This window comes from Aulonocara stuartgranti, assembly GCF_965226115.1.
Source record: "Aulonocara stuartgranti genome assembly, chromosome: 3".
NCBI classification, from domain to species: domain Eukaryota; kingdom Metazoa; phylum Chordata; class Actinopteri; order Cichliformes; family Cichlidae; genus Aulonocara; species Aulonocara stuartgranti.
In genome coordinates, this window is record NC_138941.1 from 62,240,186 (window position 1) to 62,260,763 (window position 20,578).

Below are 20,578 nucleotides of genomic sequence, written 5' to 3' on the forward strand. Positions count from 1 at the left end.
TATTGTAGTGTATTGACTGTATTGCACTGAATACAAGTTTGCTTTAATTTAGAATAGAATAGAATAGAATAGAATATTCCCCACAAGGGGAAATTTGGTTGTAACAGCAGCCAGAAAGACACACAAACAGTACACAGGACACAGAACAGAAACATACACATTTTTTCTTACATATTTACATATGGACAATGGTTACTATAAACAGAGTACTGTACAGTTATTAAATTAAATAAAAATAACTACAGATAAGAGGCAAACCAGGTTGTAGTATGAATCGGTTGATTAAATTATTGCAGTTACAGCACAGATGTAAACATCTATGTTTGTTGGGAGCAGTTTTGATTGTACAGTCTGACAGCTGCAGGAGGAAGGACCTGCGGAAACGCAGCGATGCAGCAGTCTGTCACTGAAGGAGCTCTGCAGTTCAGCAACATTTACATGCATGGGGTTGGAGACTCTGTCCATCAGAGATGTTATTTTGGCCAGAGTCCTTCTGTCTCCCACCACCTGCACTGGGTCCAGGGTGCATCCCAGAACAGAGCTGGCCTTCCTTTATCCAACCTCTTCCTCTCAGCTGTCGATAAACTGCTGCTCCAACATACCACACTGTAAAAAATGACAGAAGAATATTACAGTAAATATGGATGAAACTTGGCCCAGAGGTGCAGTAGTTGTCCCAGAGGACGAATGTGCTGAAAGTTGGACATCAACTATTAAGAATGATTTTTAATGAATTTCTAAATATGCAACCAGACTGTCCAAGCAATGTATGCGCGTGTCTGAGGGCGTGCGCGCGTGTACTTGTACGCGGGTCTATGCTTTCGATCGGGAAATAAGGAGAAAAGGCGCTGCCGTAAATGCCGGTGTAGAAGCGCAAGAAAATTAATGCGACGGAAAAGAGGCGCCTGGCTGTGGCTCACAAATGGCGGCTCACAAATGACGGCTCACAAATGACGGCTCACTTGACCGTGGTGCAGAACCGCGAGAAATGGAGTTAAAATCACTGACATCGCTGTTTCTCTTCCTCTGTTTGCTGGGACTTCTGGACTGTACAGGTAAACCGTGTGTACCTGTGTGAATAAATCTGTTACCGAAGGACAGGTAACAGGGAGAGATTGCTGGAGTTTTAGAAGTTACTGTACTGGATCACTGTGTAAGAGTCTTTGTTTCCTCGTGAGAGCAAAAAAGTTTCTGCTCTGGTTCATTTTACGGTCGTTACTTTCAGAGTCAGTGTGGAGGAAATGTAGGCACACGGGTAATGGTGACAGGAGAGTGGAAATGGATTTAAATATTAGACTACACTTCAAAAACTCTCGGCCCCTTTCAGTTTAAACTTTGACGTTACTTTCATGTAATGGCGGTGACGCTATACAAACTTCGGCTCACCTGTGTGAGCAGCAGATGAGCAGCTGCTGTGCCCGATAACAGTAAACTTGAACAAACTTCTAAACAATAACAGATTTGATTGCATTAATAGTAAAGATATTTTCCTTCTTCCTGGTAAAACACGGTGTGAAACTAAAAGAGCCTAAGTCAGTAAACACACTTAGGGGGGGAGGATATTTCTTGTGCATAATGGTGGAGTCGCTGTGCGCGACACAAAGATGAAGGGTAATGTTTGATTCGACCTCACTGTAAATCGGGTCTTATCGATATTGAGACTTTTACTAATGATGTGATCGTCTGAAAGAGAAATATATTCTAAGCTAAATATTCGATTAATTCAAGAGCCTCGTTTCCTCTTCGGTTTAGTTTCATTTTAACTCTGACGTCACATTCATGTAAAGGCGGTGAAACCTGAGCTTACCTGTGTGAGGGGCGTGCACAGAGCAGGTGAGGAACTTCTGTTCCTGATAGAAGTAAACGTCACATTTAACAAACCTCTGTGTTTAGCTGTATAACAGATTTTATTGTAGACAGCACTACTGTCAGGGTTCCAGTTGTCCTCTGTAACACTTTGTAGGACTTCCTTATTAAATGCACAATTTTACTCTAGACTATGTTGATGTATATTCTAATACATCTAAACATGAGACAAATGTGTGCATTTATGATAGTTTTATACAAGAATAATAATTACATTGTTGTAAGGCTGAGGATCATGTCCTTGTCTGTACTTATAGACATTACAGTCAACAAATCTCCATATTAAAAATCCTGGACATGACTGTAAAGCACAAACAAATTTGTATAACTTTTCTTTTCATAGAGTAAATGAAAATATTTGTCAGTTCAATCTGCCGAGAAGTAAAGACAAAAAGTTCTTTAAACTCAGGTTTCAGGTCTTTAAAGCAGAATTGAGTTCACAATTTAACAAACAGGATGTGAATAAACCAGCAGTAAAAGATTTTTATTCACATATTACCTCACACACAGTTTTTTTTCTCTTATCATCATCTTTTGTTTGATACAATCATTGTAAAGTTCAGTTTAATTCAGTTTGATTTATATAGCATCAAGTCACAACAACAGTAACCTCAAGGTGCTTAAAGTGAACCAGCTATTTAATTTTTTGATTAAAGATGACATTTTCAAGAATTAAGTTAAATATTAGAGCAGCAGGGTGGTGCAGTGATTAGCACTGTTGCCTCACAGCAAGTTCAGGCCGGGGTTTTTCCATGTTTGTAAGTTCTTGTGTTTCCGTGGGCTCTCTCCAGCTTCCTGCCACAGTCCAAAGACATGCAGTTAGTGGGGTTAGGTTAGTTGATGATTCTGAATTGCCCGTAGGTGTAAATTATTGTCTGTCTCTCTGTGTTAGCTCTGTGACAGACTGGCAACCTGTCCAGGTTGCCTCTGTCACCTTAAGGCTGGTATAACCACCCCCAGCCTGTGACCCAGAATTGGATAAATGAAAGAGGACAGATGGATGGAAAGTAATTATTAGATAATGTATTGTTTTCTATTAACTGTAGTTCTACTAATGAGTCTTTACTTCCTGTTTGTCTATTTTCTATTCACTTTATAAAAATGTTTCAGACCAAAAAGAGTTAACAGTCAAAGGAGGAGCAGATGTCACTCTGGAGTGTTCTGGTCCCACAGATGCTACTTCAATAATGATGAGGTGGGAAAAGTCTGACCTGCAGTCAGAGGATATTGTCATCCTCTTCAGAGATGGTCGGTTTCAAGATAAGTACCAGCATGAACTATTTAAAGGTAGAGTGGAGATGAAAGATCCAAAATGGAAGGAGACTGGAGACTTTTCTGTGATTCTCAAACATGTCACCACGAAAGACGCTGGAACATATGAATGTGAAGCTGGATATGATGGACAGAAACCACAGTCTCTAAACAGAGTCACTTTGAAGGTTGAAAACTCAGGTGAGTTTAATTTCAGCTTCTTCTTGGTTATGGATGTGACTCCATAACACAGGTATTATATTTTATTATACTGTATTGTATAATAGTCTGTACACTGTGTTTGCTAAACCGATTAAATTAAAATGAATTCGAAACTTGTTGCATGAATCAACAGTTCATAGAATCACAAATTGAAATAAATCCTTCCAGTTGCACAAGTATGTGTTTAAAGTATTTAAATTAAGTTATTATTATTTTATTTTCTCAAATAATTATAAATCATTTACATTTATTTACATTTAAATTTAAATGTACAAAAATGTACCTGTATGAGTAAATCTGTGAACTAGCAGAGGGACAGAGAGGGTCACATAGAAAGACTGTTGAAGTTTTAGAAGTTACTGTACTGGATCACTGTGTATGAGTCTCTGTTTCATCATCAGAGCAAAAAGAGTTTTAGAGTCAGTGTAGAGGAAATGTTGGTGCACAGGTAAAGGTGACAAGAGAGGGAAATGGATTCAAAGTTACATATTAGATCATTTGAAAAACTTTGTTCTCTTTCCACTTTCATTTAATTTCATTGTAACTTTGAAGTCACTTTCATGTGGCGGTGACGCTCGAGACAAACCTCAGCTCACCTGTGGAGGAGCTGCTGTACCTGATGAAAGTAAATGTTACATTTAGCAAAAGTCTGTGTTTAGCAGTAGAATAGATTTTATTTTTATTTTCTGTGTTAATATAATGTTAGACAAAAAGAGTGTAAGTCAGTACACACACTGGGAGGGATGAAACCAATATGAAGGTTCATGTTTGATAACAGGACCTGACTGTAAATTGAGTCTCATTAACATCAACACAAAACACAATCAAGTTTAGACATGAATCTCAATGGTTATGGGTATTATTTTTTAAAGTTTTACATGATACAGTTTCAAATGTTTTTACTGAAATCATGATTTTAAAAATTAGATAATATAGTTGGGAAATATGGAAAGACCTTAATTAAGAATATTTGGAATTAATATTGGAATTGCTTGAAGTTTAGACAGTTGAAACATATAATAGGGATATCCTATACATAATGTATGTTGAAAAAGATATTTCAGTAAGATTTAAAATCTCTACTTTCACCAGGATTTGTTGTAGTAAATGTTACTTTGCAGTAGCCTGGTGATGAAAGTATTGCCCTGTTATATTGTACATTTTATACATAAAGAAAAAAATAAATCAGCTGGAAACTTTTCCTGGAATTTCAAGCAAGAAGAAGTGTTTTTTTTTTTTTTTTTTTTTATCCTAATTGTATCGTTTGGAAAGAAATATCCAAATTTGTAGAAATATTAAGAATAAATATTAAGAATAAAGATTATAGAATAATAAGAATAAGAATAAATATTAAGAAATATTAAGAAACCAAAAAACTTAAATCACCGAAACTTTGACTGTTTGCATCTCGCTCTGGGTGCTGTATTGTGTTCTATCATGTGCCACTGGTTCATCTTGCTAACATTAGATGGTCACGCATTGTCTTTCCTCACGAACTGCATTACAGCAAATGTTGCTCTAATGATTTTATACTTGAGAGGACCAAAATTATTGACCCAAAGGCATAATATTAGTGCCTTTTAAACACTTGAATGTAGATTTATATGTTATATCTGTCAATCAAGCTGAAGTAGTCATAAATAACATGCTGTAGAGAGTTAGAGGCTAGAGGTAAAGTTGAGTGTTGTTGATCCTCCAGGTGAGTGAGTAGAGTTGAGTGTGTGTGTGATCAGAGGTGAAGCTGCTTCCTGGTTGTTGATGTTTGTTTCTAAAGATGTTGTTGATGAGACTTTGTAGAAAGCAGCTGGTCTGAGTGATGTGATCAGAGTGCAGTAGATAATGTCTGACAGCAGTTTGAAGAGGAAATGGATTCTGTTCTGTTCTTCACTCATCACCTACCTGACAGCTGACACCTCACACCTGTTTCTCACCTGCAGGTCAGCCAGGAGGACAGAGTGGAGATGGAGGGAAGGAGGATGGAGGAGAAAAGAGTGGATCTGTTGGACTAATAGCTGGTCTGATAGTTCCTCTTGTGATTCTTGTTGCTGCTGTTGCTTCTTTTTTGATCTACAAAACGATGCAGAATCAGGATTCATAGCCTCCTGTTGAAATATCTGAAATATCTCGGAGGTTTTCCAAATGAGCTCTGCTCTTGCTGCTGTTGCACGTTTTCAAACTCAAAATTCAGAGTAACAGGACAGATACTGTAATTAATAAAAAATAATAATAATAATAACTGAATAAATAAAAGTATATTTACAGTGGCCCCTAGAGACAAAGCACGTACAAACTCCAAAACACAATGGAAGTGCTCCAGGATGCTAGGGGCCGTACGAACACGTACGAACTCTGAAGCACATAACAACTCAAAACACGTACAAAAGACAACAGAAGTGCTCCAGAATGCTAGGCACAGTGTTGAGCTTTTGTTACCTAGTGGCTACACAAGCCAGGAAGTACCAACAATCGGACTGGGTGTGTGGTAGTAACAGGTAAATGAAGTTTTTTTTAAAAAATTATTTGAATATATATGTATATATGTATATGTATGTATGTATATATATATATATATATATATATATATATATATATATATATGTGTGTATGAGTGTTTGTGTATTAATACAAAAACAATAGACATATGAATTCGATTGTGTAATTTAAGTGATCTAGGTAGCTCTGTTTTGGAAGTTCAGTTAATGCTAGAAATGTGTTTTGGAGTTTGTACGTGTTTTTGTCTCCATAAATATTTATATATAAACATACATTAGGAAAACCACTTTTTTACATTAGTAATTCCTTTTGTGTATAATTTTATATTGTTGTTGATAATTAATTAATTAAAGCAACAAAACAACCTGAAGAGCCGGTTGGGAGCCGAAAGAGTTGGTTCTCTAAAAAGAGCCGGAAATTAAAACAAATTAAAATAGTTGTGTACTGATGTAAATTTTTCTTCTGAGAGGTTTCATTGGTGATCAAGCTAGGATTTTTTATTTTTAACTCTGCCAAAAGCAAAAACAATCAAAACTACAATATGCAAGTTTTTGATACAATTAACAAAGACACACCTTTATATATGTCAGTTTAGTTGCATAAAATGTCCAGATTATATCAGTGGGACTTTATTACCCAGTAGCCCTTGCTCAGTCATGGGACTTCATCCTAACAGACTCCAAAGCAGAGCACTGTTGTGAACTAAGTGAATCTCTATTTTGACACTTTAGCTAAATGCAGATTAGTAATTAACACAAAAATTAGATCATTGCTATTTGTTAATTGTGTTTGGACTTTGTTTGTTTCCTTAAATGTCTGATGTGGTTTTGAACATTACATTGTGTGGCTGTGTAAAGTGGAGTAGTTGTAGAACCATGTTTCTGGTGAGCAGAGGTTAATTAGATGTGTAGTAGATGTGATTGCTGACTTGCCTGAGCAGGGATGATTGCATTCCTTGTGTTGGAGCGTCATCTTGTGGTGGTTTAGAGAATTGTTGAGAATTTATATTCTTCCCCCCTTAAAGCACAAATAGGATGATTTAAAGTTGTAACATTTTTAACCAAGAAATAGTTTCCTTTCTTGGTTAAAAAATGCATGTTATGTTTTTAATGAATTTTATTAGGACATGTTTGCATTGTGAGATGTGCAGAAACAGTGAGAGGAGGAAAAAACTACTCATGTTACAAAGATGTATATAAATTTGCATTTTCACTGTGATTGTTATGAAACTTGTGTATTAGTTCAATAACGAAGATCTGTAATCACTCATCTGCCTGTTTTCCTGAGTGTTAGGCTGCCTTTGCATTTTCTACATCACTACCATGCAGTAGCCGTCAATCTCAATACTGTCATCATTACTCTAGTCCAATCATCTTCTCGCCTGCTTTCTTTGGACCAATCAGCCTCAAATTTTGGCAGTTTAAATCTGTGCCCTCCATCATTCTCACTTTCAGACTCTGATTTGTGCAACCGATCTCCTCTCCATCTCCACCTCACTGACATCTCAGCCAGAGTTCCATCCAAGCCTCAGTCTTCATTGGGGTTTTTTAGTCTTCAGCAGAAAAAAGTCAGTAATTTTAGTGTTAAGTCATTCGTCATAAAAGAATGATATACATGTATCATCCATCAGGGATGGTTCAATAATGTGATAACTTGGAAGAATTAAACAATATTTATTGAGATAGAGACACTAATGTATTTAGAGAAAGTGGCAAAATTTGGCTGAAAGGGATCCAGCGGTGACAGGACTTAGGTCAGGAGCCCTGGGGTCTAGACTCTGGTGGTGGTTAAAACAACAACAACATATTTTGGGACATCATCCAAACACAGACGTATTTATTATTTATTTATGTCATTGTTTTTTGTTTTGTTTTGTTTTGACTGTAAATGTATTCAGTAAATTCTTCTGTTGTTTGTATATGTAGACCACAGTATGTGCAACTTTGTGTTGGTTGGGATGAACACGGTACATAAAATACAGTAAATATATTTGGTACCATGTATTTGTGTTTGTATACAAACATTCTGAAATCTTTTACAGTGCACTTATGTAGGCCAATGTACTGTCTTTAGTAAGTGTAACAGTGAACAAAAAAGGCTTAAAGTAAGTCATTGTGATGACAAAGTGGTCATAGTGTTTTACAAGCACATTAGTGTTTAACTGGTTCTTATAAGTAACATTTTTTTGAATGTAGAGTTTCATTTTGCAGGAGAATTGAAGGGTTTCGCCCGTTATGTGTGTTTTTTTTTATGTGTGTGTAGAGTTCTGACAATATGAGGCATGCTTTCAGGAAATATGTGTAAACAATTGGGAAAAACTGTAAAATCTCAGAAGCTCAGTCTACAGCATAATTCAGACATGAGCAAGACACCGAGACAGCAAATAGAGACTGTCTTCCTAAAATGAGAAACAAATAAATCTACAGTTAAATGTTTATGATGCACGAGTTCTGTGTGTGTGATGTTATAAAAGACACACGTCTCAGAGGCAGAGCCCGCATGACTGTACAACTAAGATATTTGCTGTCTGTTTGCTCTCCTGCATGCAGTAATTAAAAAGCCTGGCCACAGCTGATTGCGTTGCAGACTTTATTAACAGAAAACTCCACAACATAAACTAACTGCCTTGTACATTACTTATTGTACAGAGCTACAATGATACATAGGCAGCACATGATATAAATCCTCCACAGGGCAGGAATAACCTTCCACCAATATGAGGCTGAACATGAGCTCTGCTTCAGAAGTGATGCTCTATAGTGACATCTTCATTGTCATTATCCAATCCCTGATCAGCCTGGTTGGGTGAGGTCTTTACCACAGAGACATGCATGTAGTTTCCTATAATTGTTAGAAAATTATATCAGCTGATAACACAGGAAAAGTTCAGATAAAGAGATGATCAGTCTGATCAATCATCAGCATATTGATTGATCATAGAATGATTCAGAGTGTTACCTTTGGCTCTGCATCGATATAAAGACACCATGAGGAGAGTGGAGATGAAGTATGGACAGAACACCACCAGGTGGATAACTACAAGCTCAGGTGAAAATAAGTCAGGACGCGGAGTTGATGGAGTGGGAAGTGGTGTAGAGGTGGGTGGAGGTGTGGTTGTAGGTTTTTCTGTAGAGAGAATCCCACCTGTTCAGGTGAATATGTGGATGAAATAAGAGGTGAAATCAGAGTGAAGCTCCTCACCTGTGACAGTGATCCAGCTGGATGGAGACTCTCCATGACCGCTGATGTCACACTTGTAGAGGCCTTCATCAGACCTGGAAACATGCTGGATGGTCATGTGACCTGTAGGCTGCTTCCTGATGAGGGAGCCATCTTTATAGAAAGCAGCTGGGAGGTTGGAGGGAGTGGTCTTTGTTTTACAGAGCAGAGTGACGTCATCTCCCTCCATCACAGGGAGGACAGGACTCTGCAGGATCACTGATCCACCTCAACACAGAGACAAACTACAGCATTTCATCCATTTACACACAGCTTCATCAACACTAACTCCACACACTCAGCTTACCAGTGACTGTCAGGTTAACCATGTTACTGATGGGACCCTCTCTGGACTCACACCAGTAAACTCCACTGTCCAATGGGTCGATGTAGCTGATGTTACAGGAAGAACCAGCCGGTTTTCCCCACCCATCTCCACACTGAGTCCTCTGTCGTGTCTTTGTGTTTCTCCTCACAGTCCATCCAGCAGAGCTGTCATCCTCCTCACAGCTCAGAGACACAAAGTCTCCTTTAAAGAACTGAGAGCTGCTGGGACTCACAGTCAGACGAGCTGCCAGGAAGAGGATATGATGTGAATCAATTTTCAAAAGAGAACGACCAACTGAGTTTCATAATCTTTTACTGTTTCAACAACAGTAACACAGCCACCCAAAATAAAACATATATTGGGTGGCTGTGTATATTGCACTATAAACATATAATGCAGTAAACATCACGTGTCTTCAGTATTCCTAAATCACTTTACATTTAAAATGTGATACTGATAGTAAAGACAGCCAAGTATGCAGTCAGATCCAGGCTGGTCCAGGTTCAGTGCTCTCAGATGCACAGTTATAATTAATGTCATTAAAAACAACAAAAAAAAGGTGGTTTTGGATTTAATGCCTCAGTTTTTAGAGACAAGCTTTATTGAAACTTTATACGTGGCAGACAGCATTAAAAATAAGATGCAGAAAATCTCTATTTAAGACTCTTTGAGATGTTTTGGATGATCACGATGAGTTCACTGACCTTGGTTTGTTGTGCAGCACAGCAGTAAGTTCAGACCTAAAGAGAAATGATATCAGTCAATCTGAGTTTTCAGCTGGTTCACATTACAGCAAAGCTCCTTCTGCTACCATGTCTCCCCTTTAGGGGACTTTTAGCTTCTGCTGTGGGCTTTTTCTAGCTGTTCGTTTGTCTGTTTTTGTTTTTGTTTTTAAAACTAAATCCATAAATATCATGAATGTGTCACAGAGACACAGACAGCTGCTAATCATTGTCAGTAACAGACAAATAAAATAGGTTCAGTTTCCCACTTCTGGGATAGCTGAGGTGAACGGCAGCAGACAGAAGGTACAGCCCCTGTGTCAACATCCGCCTGTCAATCAAACAGGCCACACCTACAATAATATCTTTTTTTTTTTTTTTTTTTTAATAAATAGGACAGGGGGAGTGAATGAGAGAGAGAGGGGGAGAGAAAGAAAGAAAACCAAAGGGGAGAAGAGACGGTGAGAAGGGGGGGGAAGAGAGAGAAAAAATAAAAAATAAAAACTCCTGGGTCACCTGTATGGAGAAAAAAACAAACAAACAAACAAACAAAAACAAACAGAGGAGACAGCAAACAACAAAAGAGCAACATAATAATAGAGAAAACAAAGCACCATCACAATAAACTAGCTAGTCATAGATATCAGTATTTACTAAGTAATAAACGATATTGTGCAGCACGCAAGATAGACAGCGCACAGTGTGCTTTGAGGCAGCAGCCAAGAAAGCTTTCGTCCGCGTCTGTGAATACCCATGTGTGCATACCTGTGTGGATCAGCATGCTTGCATTCCAAAGGTTTCTCCATGTAATGATCTGCTAGGGAGTGTGGGGGGGCCACAGCCCCGTCCTCCAGGGTGTGAAGCGGGTATGGAGGAGATCAAAACTCCTAACACACACACCTACAATAATATCAACTTTAAGCCTTCATTCCTCAAGATACAAATTAAAAATACACACTTTAAAATATGTTCTTTCCTGATTTCTTGGTTTTATGTACAAACAACACTGGTTCATCTGTGATTCATAAGTCAGTGTTAAATAGCTTAATGCTTAAAACTGTGGCTCAAGACTTTTGCACAGTACTCTGTCTCACAACATATGTCACCACCCTTGTATAACTCAGCTGATATGCTATAAAAACAGTTAACTGCATTTGGAAGTGAAAGATTGAACTTACAGAGCAGCTGCTGAAGAGATGCTGGTTTCATCTTGACTGAGCTCAGACACAGCAGTTATATCAACTTTCTTGTTGCCATTACGACGGCTGATCTAATTTAAAATAGCACAGATGATCAAACTCCATGTGACCTTTTTATATTATGTTTTAAAGTGTTGTACTTTTGTTAAAATGATAAAAACAAAAAACAAACAAACCCTGTTTTCCAACTGTCAACATGAAAAATCAGGTTTTATAACAGGTAACTGTTCAGTGTTTGGGGCTAGTATGAGACCCTGTCTCTCCCACCCTCCCCCACTAAGTAAGTGGGAGGAAGAAGCTGTTGTTAAGGAAAGAGGGCCATACAAGCAGGAGGCCTAAAATAGTTAGTGCCCACCTTTGTCAGTGTGTTAAGTACAAATATTTTTAATTCACTGTGTAATCTTCTTCAGCCAGCAAACCCAGGGAGTAGAATTATTTGAACACACTGACCAACCAAAGGCCTTTGGTGATTGGATTAATATTCAGCTTTTATCATAAGGTAGTGTAGACCCTTTTGGGGTCTTCAAGCACCCCTAAATTTCATCACAACACCTTTAAAAATCACTAAAGTAATACTAGTACTGATGATGTATTTTATTTAGTTCCATCTGTGGAATATTTGGGGCATGTGATTAAAGCTAGTGGACTGCACACTGCTACATCGAAGGTCCCAGTCATCATGGATGGACCTCCACCCTAATTATTCTCAGTGTCTGTAGTTATTGCAGGTGGCTGCTTGTTTGAAGATGTCCCAGTTTGTAGTGCTTATACGATTAGTATAAGGTAAGAGTGAAGGAATTTTCTTCTATTCGTTATTTTGACGGTCGCATTTGGAGGGACTCTGTGCTGGTTCTGGAGATGGGAGTCAGAAAATACCCAGCCTCAATCACACATATTCATGAGTTTTCAGTTTATGACTGAACGCTTATGTTAATAGACCTCTCTGCATTGAACCACACTTGTTATTAATCTCTGTCTCTCTTCCACAGCATGTCTTTATCCTGTCTTCCTTCTCTCATCCCAGCCGGTTGCAGCAGATGGCCCCGCCCCTCCTTAAACCTGGTTCTGCTGGAGGTTTCTTCCTGTTAAAAGGGAGTTTTTCCTTCCCACTGTTGCCAAAGTGTTTGTTCATTGGGTCATTTGATTGCTGGGTTTTTGTCTGTATTATTGTAGGGTCTATCTTACAATATAAAGCGCCTTGAGGCAACTGTTGTTGTGAGTTGGTGCTATATAAATTAAATTGAATTGAAAGCTCTTTGTTGTCATCTTAAACTATCAAGTGTGACACTAGAAAGTTTCCATGAGAAAGATTGATACAAATACTATGATGTTTTGTAAAAATGAGGTTAACTGTAAAATGATGATCACCCAATAATAAAATTAAGTTTCTCTGAGAATACATCATTTAATTTAGCACAACTCATGTCATTAATTATTTACTAAAGTTCAAAATAACTTGTTGGAGTTGGGTTTTTTCTTTCTCTCCAGAGTTTTTCCATCATACAAATCATGAAAATCAAGAGAAAAAAAAAAAGACTCAAAATGAGACAAGTATATCGGTTAGCCAAAACCAAAATGGAACAACTCCAATTTTTTTAAATCTGAACCTTTGGTGAAACCTACACGAGAAAAACTAGTGAAAAAATATTTTACTGAACATAATCTCTAAACCTCTACTGTGGGAAGAAGAGCAGGATCTGACAAACATGAAAAAAACACAAATAACAGTGATTAACTGCATGTTTGTATTAGTCTTAAATAAGTGTGTGTGTGTGTGTGTGTGTGTGTGTGTGTGTGTGTTTGTGCCTTTAAGTAATATGTAGGTTTTGGTTAGGTTCACTGTAATTGTAATTAGACAGGTATAGACATAAAATATCCTTTTGAACATGTTGATGTCCTTTGGTTTGAGGTGTTGGCGGGGTCGGTTAGAGACCAGCAGCTGGATTGCGGCTGTGGTTGGACTGGTGGACTACTGCAGCCCAGAGTAGATGACGTTTGGCACTAGTTTAAAGCCTGAAAACAAACACACAGTCCAAAGAACAGGAAACACAATTACAATCTTTGTAGTTTAATCAAAACCTCAAATCCATCCATTTTCTACCACTTATGTGGGTTCAGGTCCTCGAGGAAGATCAGTCTAAGTAGAAAAACCTAGACACAGTACACCCACACCTAGAGTGTGGGCATTGTCGAGAAGGGAAATTATTTTACTGCTATAGTTAAATAATTGTCATCATTACCATTGCATTAATAATAAAATCTGGAGTTTATATTGCATTCAGGGGTTAAACAGTGTCTCTTTCAGAAAGACTGAGTTGCAGGCTGACAGGAAGTTGTATGCAGAAGTGAAAGCAGATAGTTATTTTGAGCCGCAGGCTAAGACGAGGCTTTAACAATGTAACAGATAGCTTTAAGAAGGCCTTAAGCAGTTATGACTATTTTATACACAATGCATATCTGTGCTTATTAAAGAGTTGGAGCTCGGTCAATTAATTGGGGGTCGGAAGCTTTGTTCGGCGCGATGTTCGGACAATCTATTGTGCAAGTGACTTGGAGCCATAGAAGGAATTGCAATACATGCTTACAAAACACTTATATATCAGATCATTTTATATTAAGGTTTTAGTAGAGGTTCTTGGTTAAAACATTTATTTAGTAGAAGACATACACATAGTCTCAGTGAGCCTCTGGTCTGGTAAAAGGTCAGAAGTGCGAGAGGTGACATCGAGGCTGAGTGAGGTCGTGACACACACACACTTTAAATTAGATTTATTTAGAGGAACCGTCCTTGTTGTCTCGGCAAGAAAGAGGAACAATTCATTTTAAGATAAGAACGGAAAGTACCAAGCCATGAAAATAGAAGATGATTTTCTGGGTGAAAAGTCATGATGATGTTGATCTGATCTATGTATAAAATGTACCGGTGACGCATGAAGGGGCGTCAGTAAACAAACCCTGATGCTATAAAATATCTGTTCATGCTTTGATTAAGTCGAAGACTACTTCCTGTCTGCGTACAGAGTTGTCTTCCCACACGTGTGTTCATTAAAATCATCGTTTGACTTCACCCGGCCGGATCGGTGTGGTTATTCTTCGATCACCTCTTGTACCCTTCCTCAATATTGAATCTTAACATTTGGGGGCTTCGTCCGGTTATTGAGGAGGGAGAGTTGGAGGTTTAGACGGAGAAATCCGGGGTCTTAGGTGGTCTGACGGGCAGACATGAATTCCAGTGGTCTAAGTGAGTGGGCATAAGCCGGCTTATCCAAAAGGTAAGGCACTACCTGTTGAATTATTTCCAAAGTGTGCCAAATTGGATATGATAAAATTTAAGTCTACTCACTGAAGTTACTGGTGGATGTCTGTTTTGATTTTGATGAGAATGTCATGACAGTACTGAGGATTTAAAGCAGTTGGACTGCTGGAAAGGATTTAATGCGGTTGGACCGCGGGAAGCAGTTGGACTGCTGGAAATGATTTTAGTATGTTAGGGAATTTGGTTATTTTTTGGTTATAAGGTTGGACCTGCTTCAGTTATACACTTGTTTTGGGTGTTGATTGTTGTTTCAAAGTATTATAAATTATTTTAGAACGGAACCGAGGGGGTTCTAGGAAGCGCAGAGCCCGGAGGTTACGCTCCCTCCTTGTCGTGGACGCGCGACATTGACCTCTCGGCGAAGAGGGATAGTTCAGTGTGGTTTAACTGTGGGGTACAGGGCAGCCTGGAATTAAACTAGGAGTTAGTCTCCTTACCGTTTGGAACGGTACCTGCACTTTTTTGGACAGGAGAAGTTGGTCTTCGGGCGTGTAACTTTAACTTAACACTTCGAGGTAAGCCTTGGCTGTGAAATGCCAAAAATAGAGCTTCAGGCAAAGTTTGGGTTGGTTGACGCTTTTAAATTGAGTTAGGGATTTTAGAAATGAGGCCAGAAACAGTTAAAGTCTTGATACTGGTTAATTGGTGGGCGGTTATTTTAAATTTGTCTAAATTGGTTAGGCGCTAAAGCTGACAGATCTGACAGTAGTTGTAAATATAAGACGTCTTTGTAATATAAAAAGATCTGTGTGAAAGGAGTCTGAGGCAATGCTGCTGCTATTTTTAGACGGTGTGTGTGTGAGTGAAAATGCAAATGAGTAAGCAGTGAACTGTTTAAGCCACAGTTGGTTTTACAAATACTGCTGCAAACAGTGCTGTGTGTGTGTAACAGGAAATGGTGTGGGTGACAGGAAGTTTGCATGCCCATATAAGGTGACGAGTGAGCACCCAGAGAGAGAAACAGATGAGTTAAACTCTAGGCAGATAAAGCGAATGGAGGTTTTGAGAAAAGAAATGAAAAGGATATTAATTGTATGTTTTAGTGTGTCAACACAGATTACAGATAAATGAAGGTGGACTTCTCTCAACCTGGAATTTTGAGTACGGCGCCAAAACCACTAGAATAGCATAATTGGGGGAAAACAGGCCAGATTTTGGCTTAAAATTTTACAGCTTGACCTCGCACTTGTCCCCATCCTGAGAAGAAGCTCAAAGGACAGTTAATCTCCTGATGAAGACCGACAGAACATCGTGGACTTGAGAAGAATTACTAGCAGGCAAAAGACAGTGCAACGGAAACCACACTGACGACACCAGCAGCAGCATGAAAGGAACCACGAGGTGGAAACATGTACTGTAAATTACAGGCTGGGCAGTTGAACAGTGGGATAATGAACGGTGGTAAAGCACTGGACACTGATTGTCAGATTTGTCTTGCTTGGAGTAATCTTGAAAGGGACGAGTGAAAGGATCAACAGACAAGAAGAAACCACGTGATGAACCATGCACGGTGGACAGCAGGCTGGTAAGAACAGTGTGACATGACTGTTTAAAGGCACTGAATGTGGTATTTTGCCAGGCTGGGACTTGATCCAAAAGGAAAATACTGAAGAGAAACAGAGAAGAAACAGACTGTGTTTGCTGGAATTCAAGACAACAAAAGGACACTGAGAGAAGAGGACAGTGACCAGTGAGAGGTGAAGCTGGACGACTTCGACTGTGAGAATACAGGGTGTAATTGGACTGAAAGTGAAGCTTGAACTCATGATGGTTTAGAGATGTCCACCGTCACAAACAAAGAGGTAAACAAGAATAGAAAACATACATAGACAAAGTGTTACATGTGAAATTATTTCTGGAAAGAATCAGAAGTGAGATAGTTTTGAATTAAGAAATCAGAGAAAAGATGCATGAATTAAACCTGACTATAACATATAGAGGCAATGAAGAAAGCAGCTTACACTCACTGAACATTAACAAAATACATAGGAAAAGCAATGAAGACCTGCTTACACGTATATACATAACATAAGTTGGGATTTCTGACCAGACAAAGGGAAACGGGTAGTTTAAGTATATATGAAAATAATGAAAATGTCTCAGTTGTGTTTCTATAGGGGCGAAACAGATCTGGATCAATTTTCCACGTGCAGCGGTCGGAAGAGACCTGTAGGTTAACTTGACTGGACATGCCAAGGCAAGTTTCTGGTTGAATTGTTTACAGCGCCATGTCTCCATAAACCTGACAAGTGGGCCCTAGCTTCTGGCTGAGGAGCATGAAAGCTGTTAATAAGGTGGGAACTTAAAATTTGGGTTAGCAAATTTGGGAAAGAAACTGACGGCTTAAGTGGAGAATTGTGCAGGAGTCTGACACACTGCAAAAGCAACATATGCAAATTCACATACACAAGCAGAAAATGCATTAACCTTAATTACAGGTCATCGAGATTAATGCATAGATACAGATTAAACTTGGCTAAGAACACAAACATATGCAATGAAGAACAGCTTGCTATTTTGTATGAATGATACAATGGTGTGAATGTTTAATAAAATACATTTGTGTTTGTAATTGAGGAATAGAAGAAGCCATATGACAAAGGGGGTTATGTTTTATGCTGAATTGAAGTATGTTACAGAGCATAAGGGGGTGATTGTTGTGTGCAAATTGTGTGGTTTTAATGAGACTTTTGGTGTATTGAGGAGGTGAAATTATGTGGTGGCAAGACTTGTGTGTTTAAGGTTGTTGAGGTTGTTGTGGTGAGGGGTTGATTCTGTCAGTTAGGTTGTTGTTGTTATTTTTGTTTTTAATAGAGGGAGTTTTAGGAAACATGGACATGTCTGGGAGGGGCCCATTATTTTGTAACAGTGCACTTAAAGAAAACCTGTCAGGTGATTTTGTTTTGTTTTTATGAGCTAACAATCAGCTCTATTTTTCATTTCTGTTTTAAGCAGGCCTGCAACAGTGAATAACGGCGCTGAAAATTCTCGGGAAGAGCAAATATAAGGCGGCTTTCCAGATTACAATTGGCTGAGGAGAGCTACCTGTGGGGACTATTCAGGTCGTAAGTCCCTGTAAAAAGGATTTTATGCGAGTCAATCCAGTCCAAAAGCATAAAGAAATATTTTCCTATGGAAAATAAAAAATGACGGAGCTCATTTTGCTGAGGGTGGAGTATCTGATCGTGCGGGAAGCTCCACTATCAGCAAATACATGGTGTGACTGCATGTGAGTGAATGTGTGACTGAATGTGAGTGAGGATGAATTAATGTGGACAAACAATTTGTTTTTACCAGAGAAAATTTCTGTTTTGTTTTGTTGACTGGGGTTAGATTATGGGATTATAGTATATTGTTGGGAGAATGCCAAATGCTAAAGGGGAAATATTTTTGATGAAACTCAGTTATCATTAATTGAAGTAACACATGACTGATAACTGTTCTGTTTTAAGTTTATTTTTATGACATAGATTGGATCATGAGTGGGGAAACTGAGCATTTTTAAGTTTTGTATAGTATCTTGACACATGAAATGTATCAAGATAAAGGGGGGTTTAGGGTTTATTAATTTAATTGTTTAATAATTTAGGATCATTTTAGGACCTTTTGGGTTTTTGATCATTTGGATATGGTAAAACTGAAACTGTTATTTTTAAGTTAAGGTTAAAGGATTAAAGGTGAACGTGTCACGGTTTGCGAGGCAAGCCGTGTGGAGTTGTAGAAAAGGACCCAAAAGGCGGCAGCTCTGGTGCAGGTGAATATTTATTTACAACGGTGGGCACAAAACAGCACTGGTGGAAAAACAAGAAACCGGAAACCTAAACTGGGTAAGCTAATAACACAAACCAGAAACGAGACGCAGGGAGACCGAGGGGAAACAACACAGACAAACCAGCAACTACCATAACAGAAGACACAACTTAAATACACCCAGAGTACGGGGAGAACATAGACATAACAGGCTGGGGGAAACATGGAATAAATACAAAGAGAGACGAGAGCTCATAAATACACAGAGGGGCACAAGGGGGTAAGAGTCACAAAGGGAAAAACACTTAGGGAACACCACAATAGGACACCTGAGAAAACCTGGCCTAAATAAGGAGCGAAAATACAAGGAACCAAGAATACTGGGCCAACATGGCCCAGGACCATGACAGAACTGAATCCTGTTTAGAAGATACAATGCTGGTTTTTCAAAGCTGTGAATAAATCTTAGAGGGAAAATTAGTGAGGGTTGAAGGAGTAGAACAGGTTTGATTTTTTGATCTTTAGAAGAAGTGGTTATAATGTAGGCTTACACATACAGATATTACATGGAAGGTATTTTTAGGATAAAGGGGGAGCTTCTACGTAGAAATGATTTTTATACATATTGCATTTTGTGCTTTTAAAGGAGTTGTGGCTCAAATTTGTCTCTGGAGGGTCACGAGCCTTTGGCTAGCGCTATGATTAGCCAATCTACTGTGAGGATAATATGAGTTCATGAAGGATTGCACACGCTTACAGACACAGAGTTAAGAAACACACATGACAGTATTGATTCCAGGCAAAAGGCCTTAAATTCATTTAGCTTTTAACTGAACTTAAAAAAGGACCAAAGAGGAAGGAAAGCATATATTTTGGTTAAGTCTGATACATTAGAATTAGAAGGTATTGTTACATTAAAGGGAGCAAATGAAATAAAAAGGCTATACCAAAATGGGTTATAACATAGGAAATGTGAGGTTAAAATGAAGTTAACACATAGGAGTTGTTTCAAGGCAGCATTTAGCTATGATGAAATGTATACAGGAGTAATTGCTTATATGCTTAAACTTAATTGATTAAAGTGGTTGTTTTCTTTTAGAGTAAAGGAACTTGTAGCAGCGACAATTTGTGCACAGGATGTTGATGATCAGATAAGGGAAAGTAGAGCGAGCAACTGGACGTGAAACCAGCGCTTAAAGAATTTTAAAGTGATGAGTAACGTTGAAGAATATACATAAATACAAGTCAATAAGTTAAGAGCATAATTAGGATCATGCTTTTGATTAAAGAGTCCCAAAAAGGATAAGTTAGGGAGATGCAAGAAAAGGTGTTTTGTTTCCTTTGCAGAAGATCTCGGCGACCACAGGAGGGGCGAGGATCCTGGAGATCTCGAGGCCTGGTGAACCATAATGTATTGTGACCTCTGGTGTTCCAGAGGTCATGAGAGGGAGTGTCGAGAAGGGAAATTATTTTACTGCTATAGTTAAATAATTGTCATCATTACCATTGCATTAATAATAAAATCTGGAGTTTATATTGCATTCAGGGGTTAAACAGTGTCTCTTTCAGAAAGACTGAGTTGCAGGCTGACAGGAAGTTGTATGCAGAAGTGAAAGCAGATAGTTATTTTGAGCCGCAGGCTAAGACGAGGCTTTAACAATGTAACAGATAGCTTTAAGAAGGCCTTAAGCAGTTATGACTATTTTATACACAATGCATATCTGTGCTTATTAAAGAGTTGGAGCTCGGTCAATTAATTGGGGGTCGGAAGCTTTGTTCGGCGCGATGTTCGGACAATCTATTGTGCAAGTGACTTGGAGCCATAGAAGGAATTGCAATACATGCTTACAAAACACTTATATATCAGATCATTTTATATTAAGGTTTTAGTAGAGGTCCTTGGTTAAAACATTTATTTAGTAGAAGACATACACATAGTCTCAGTGAGCCTCTGGTCTGGTAAAAGGTCAGAAGTGCGAGAGGTGACATCGAGGCTGAGTGAGGTCGTGACACACACACACTTTAAATTAGATTTATTTAGAGGAACCGTCCTTGTTGTCTCGGCAAGAAAGAGGAACAATTCATTTTAAGATAAGAACGGAAAGTACCAAGCCATGAAAATAGAAGATGATTTTCTGGGTGAAAAGTCATGATGATGTTGATCTGATCTATGTATAAAATGTACCGGTGACGCATGAAGGGGCGTCAGTAA

General features: G+C 38.5%; 2 protein-coding genes across 3 annotated transcripts in view; one reads left to right on the top strand and one right to left on the bottom strand.

Annotated features, from left to right (window-relative positions):
- The first annotated feature begins 869 nt into the window (after positions 1-869).
- Positions 870-20,578, top strand: part of LOC309694573 (polymeric immunoglobulin receptor-like) — a 152,572-nt gene continuing 132,863 nt past the window's right edge. For both annotated transcript variants that reach the window (XM_082514764.1, XM_082514765.1), the window contains exons 1-2: positions 870-1,055; positions 2,977-3,318. In XM_082514764.1, coding sequence (XP_082370890.1) covers positions 989-1,055; positions 2,977-3,318 — 409 coding nt within the window. In that variant the 5' untranslated portion in view covers positions 870-988. The remainder of the gene's footprint in view (positions 1,056-2,976; positions 3,319-20,578) is intronic.
- On the bottom strand, positions 8,442-11,310 carry LOC309696135 (Fc receptor-like protein 5; the record flags this gene model as incomplete). Its single annotated transcript, XM_082517269.1, has 6 exons — positions 8,442-8,673; positions 8,791-8,958; positions 9,034-9,279; positions 9,359-9,622; positions 10,084-10,119; positions 11,280-11,310. The coding sequence occupies 6 exons, from the start codon at positions 11,308-11,310 to the stop codon at positions 8,573-8,575; spliced, it is 846 nt and encodes a 281-aa protein (XP_082373395.1). The 3' UTR covers positions 8,442-8,572.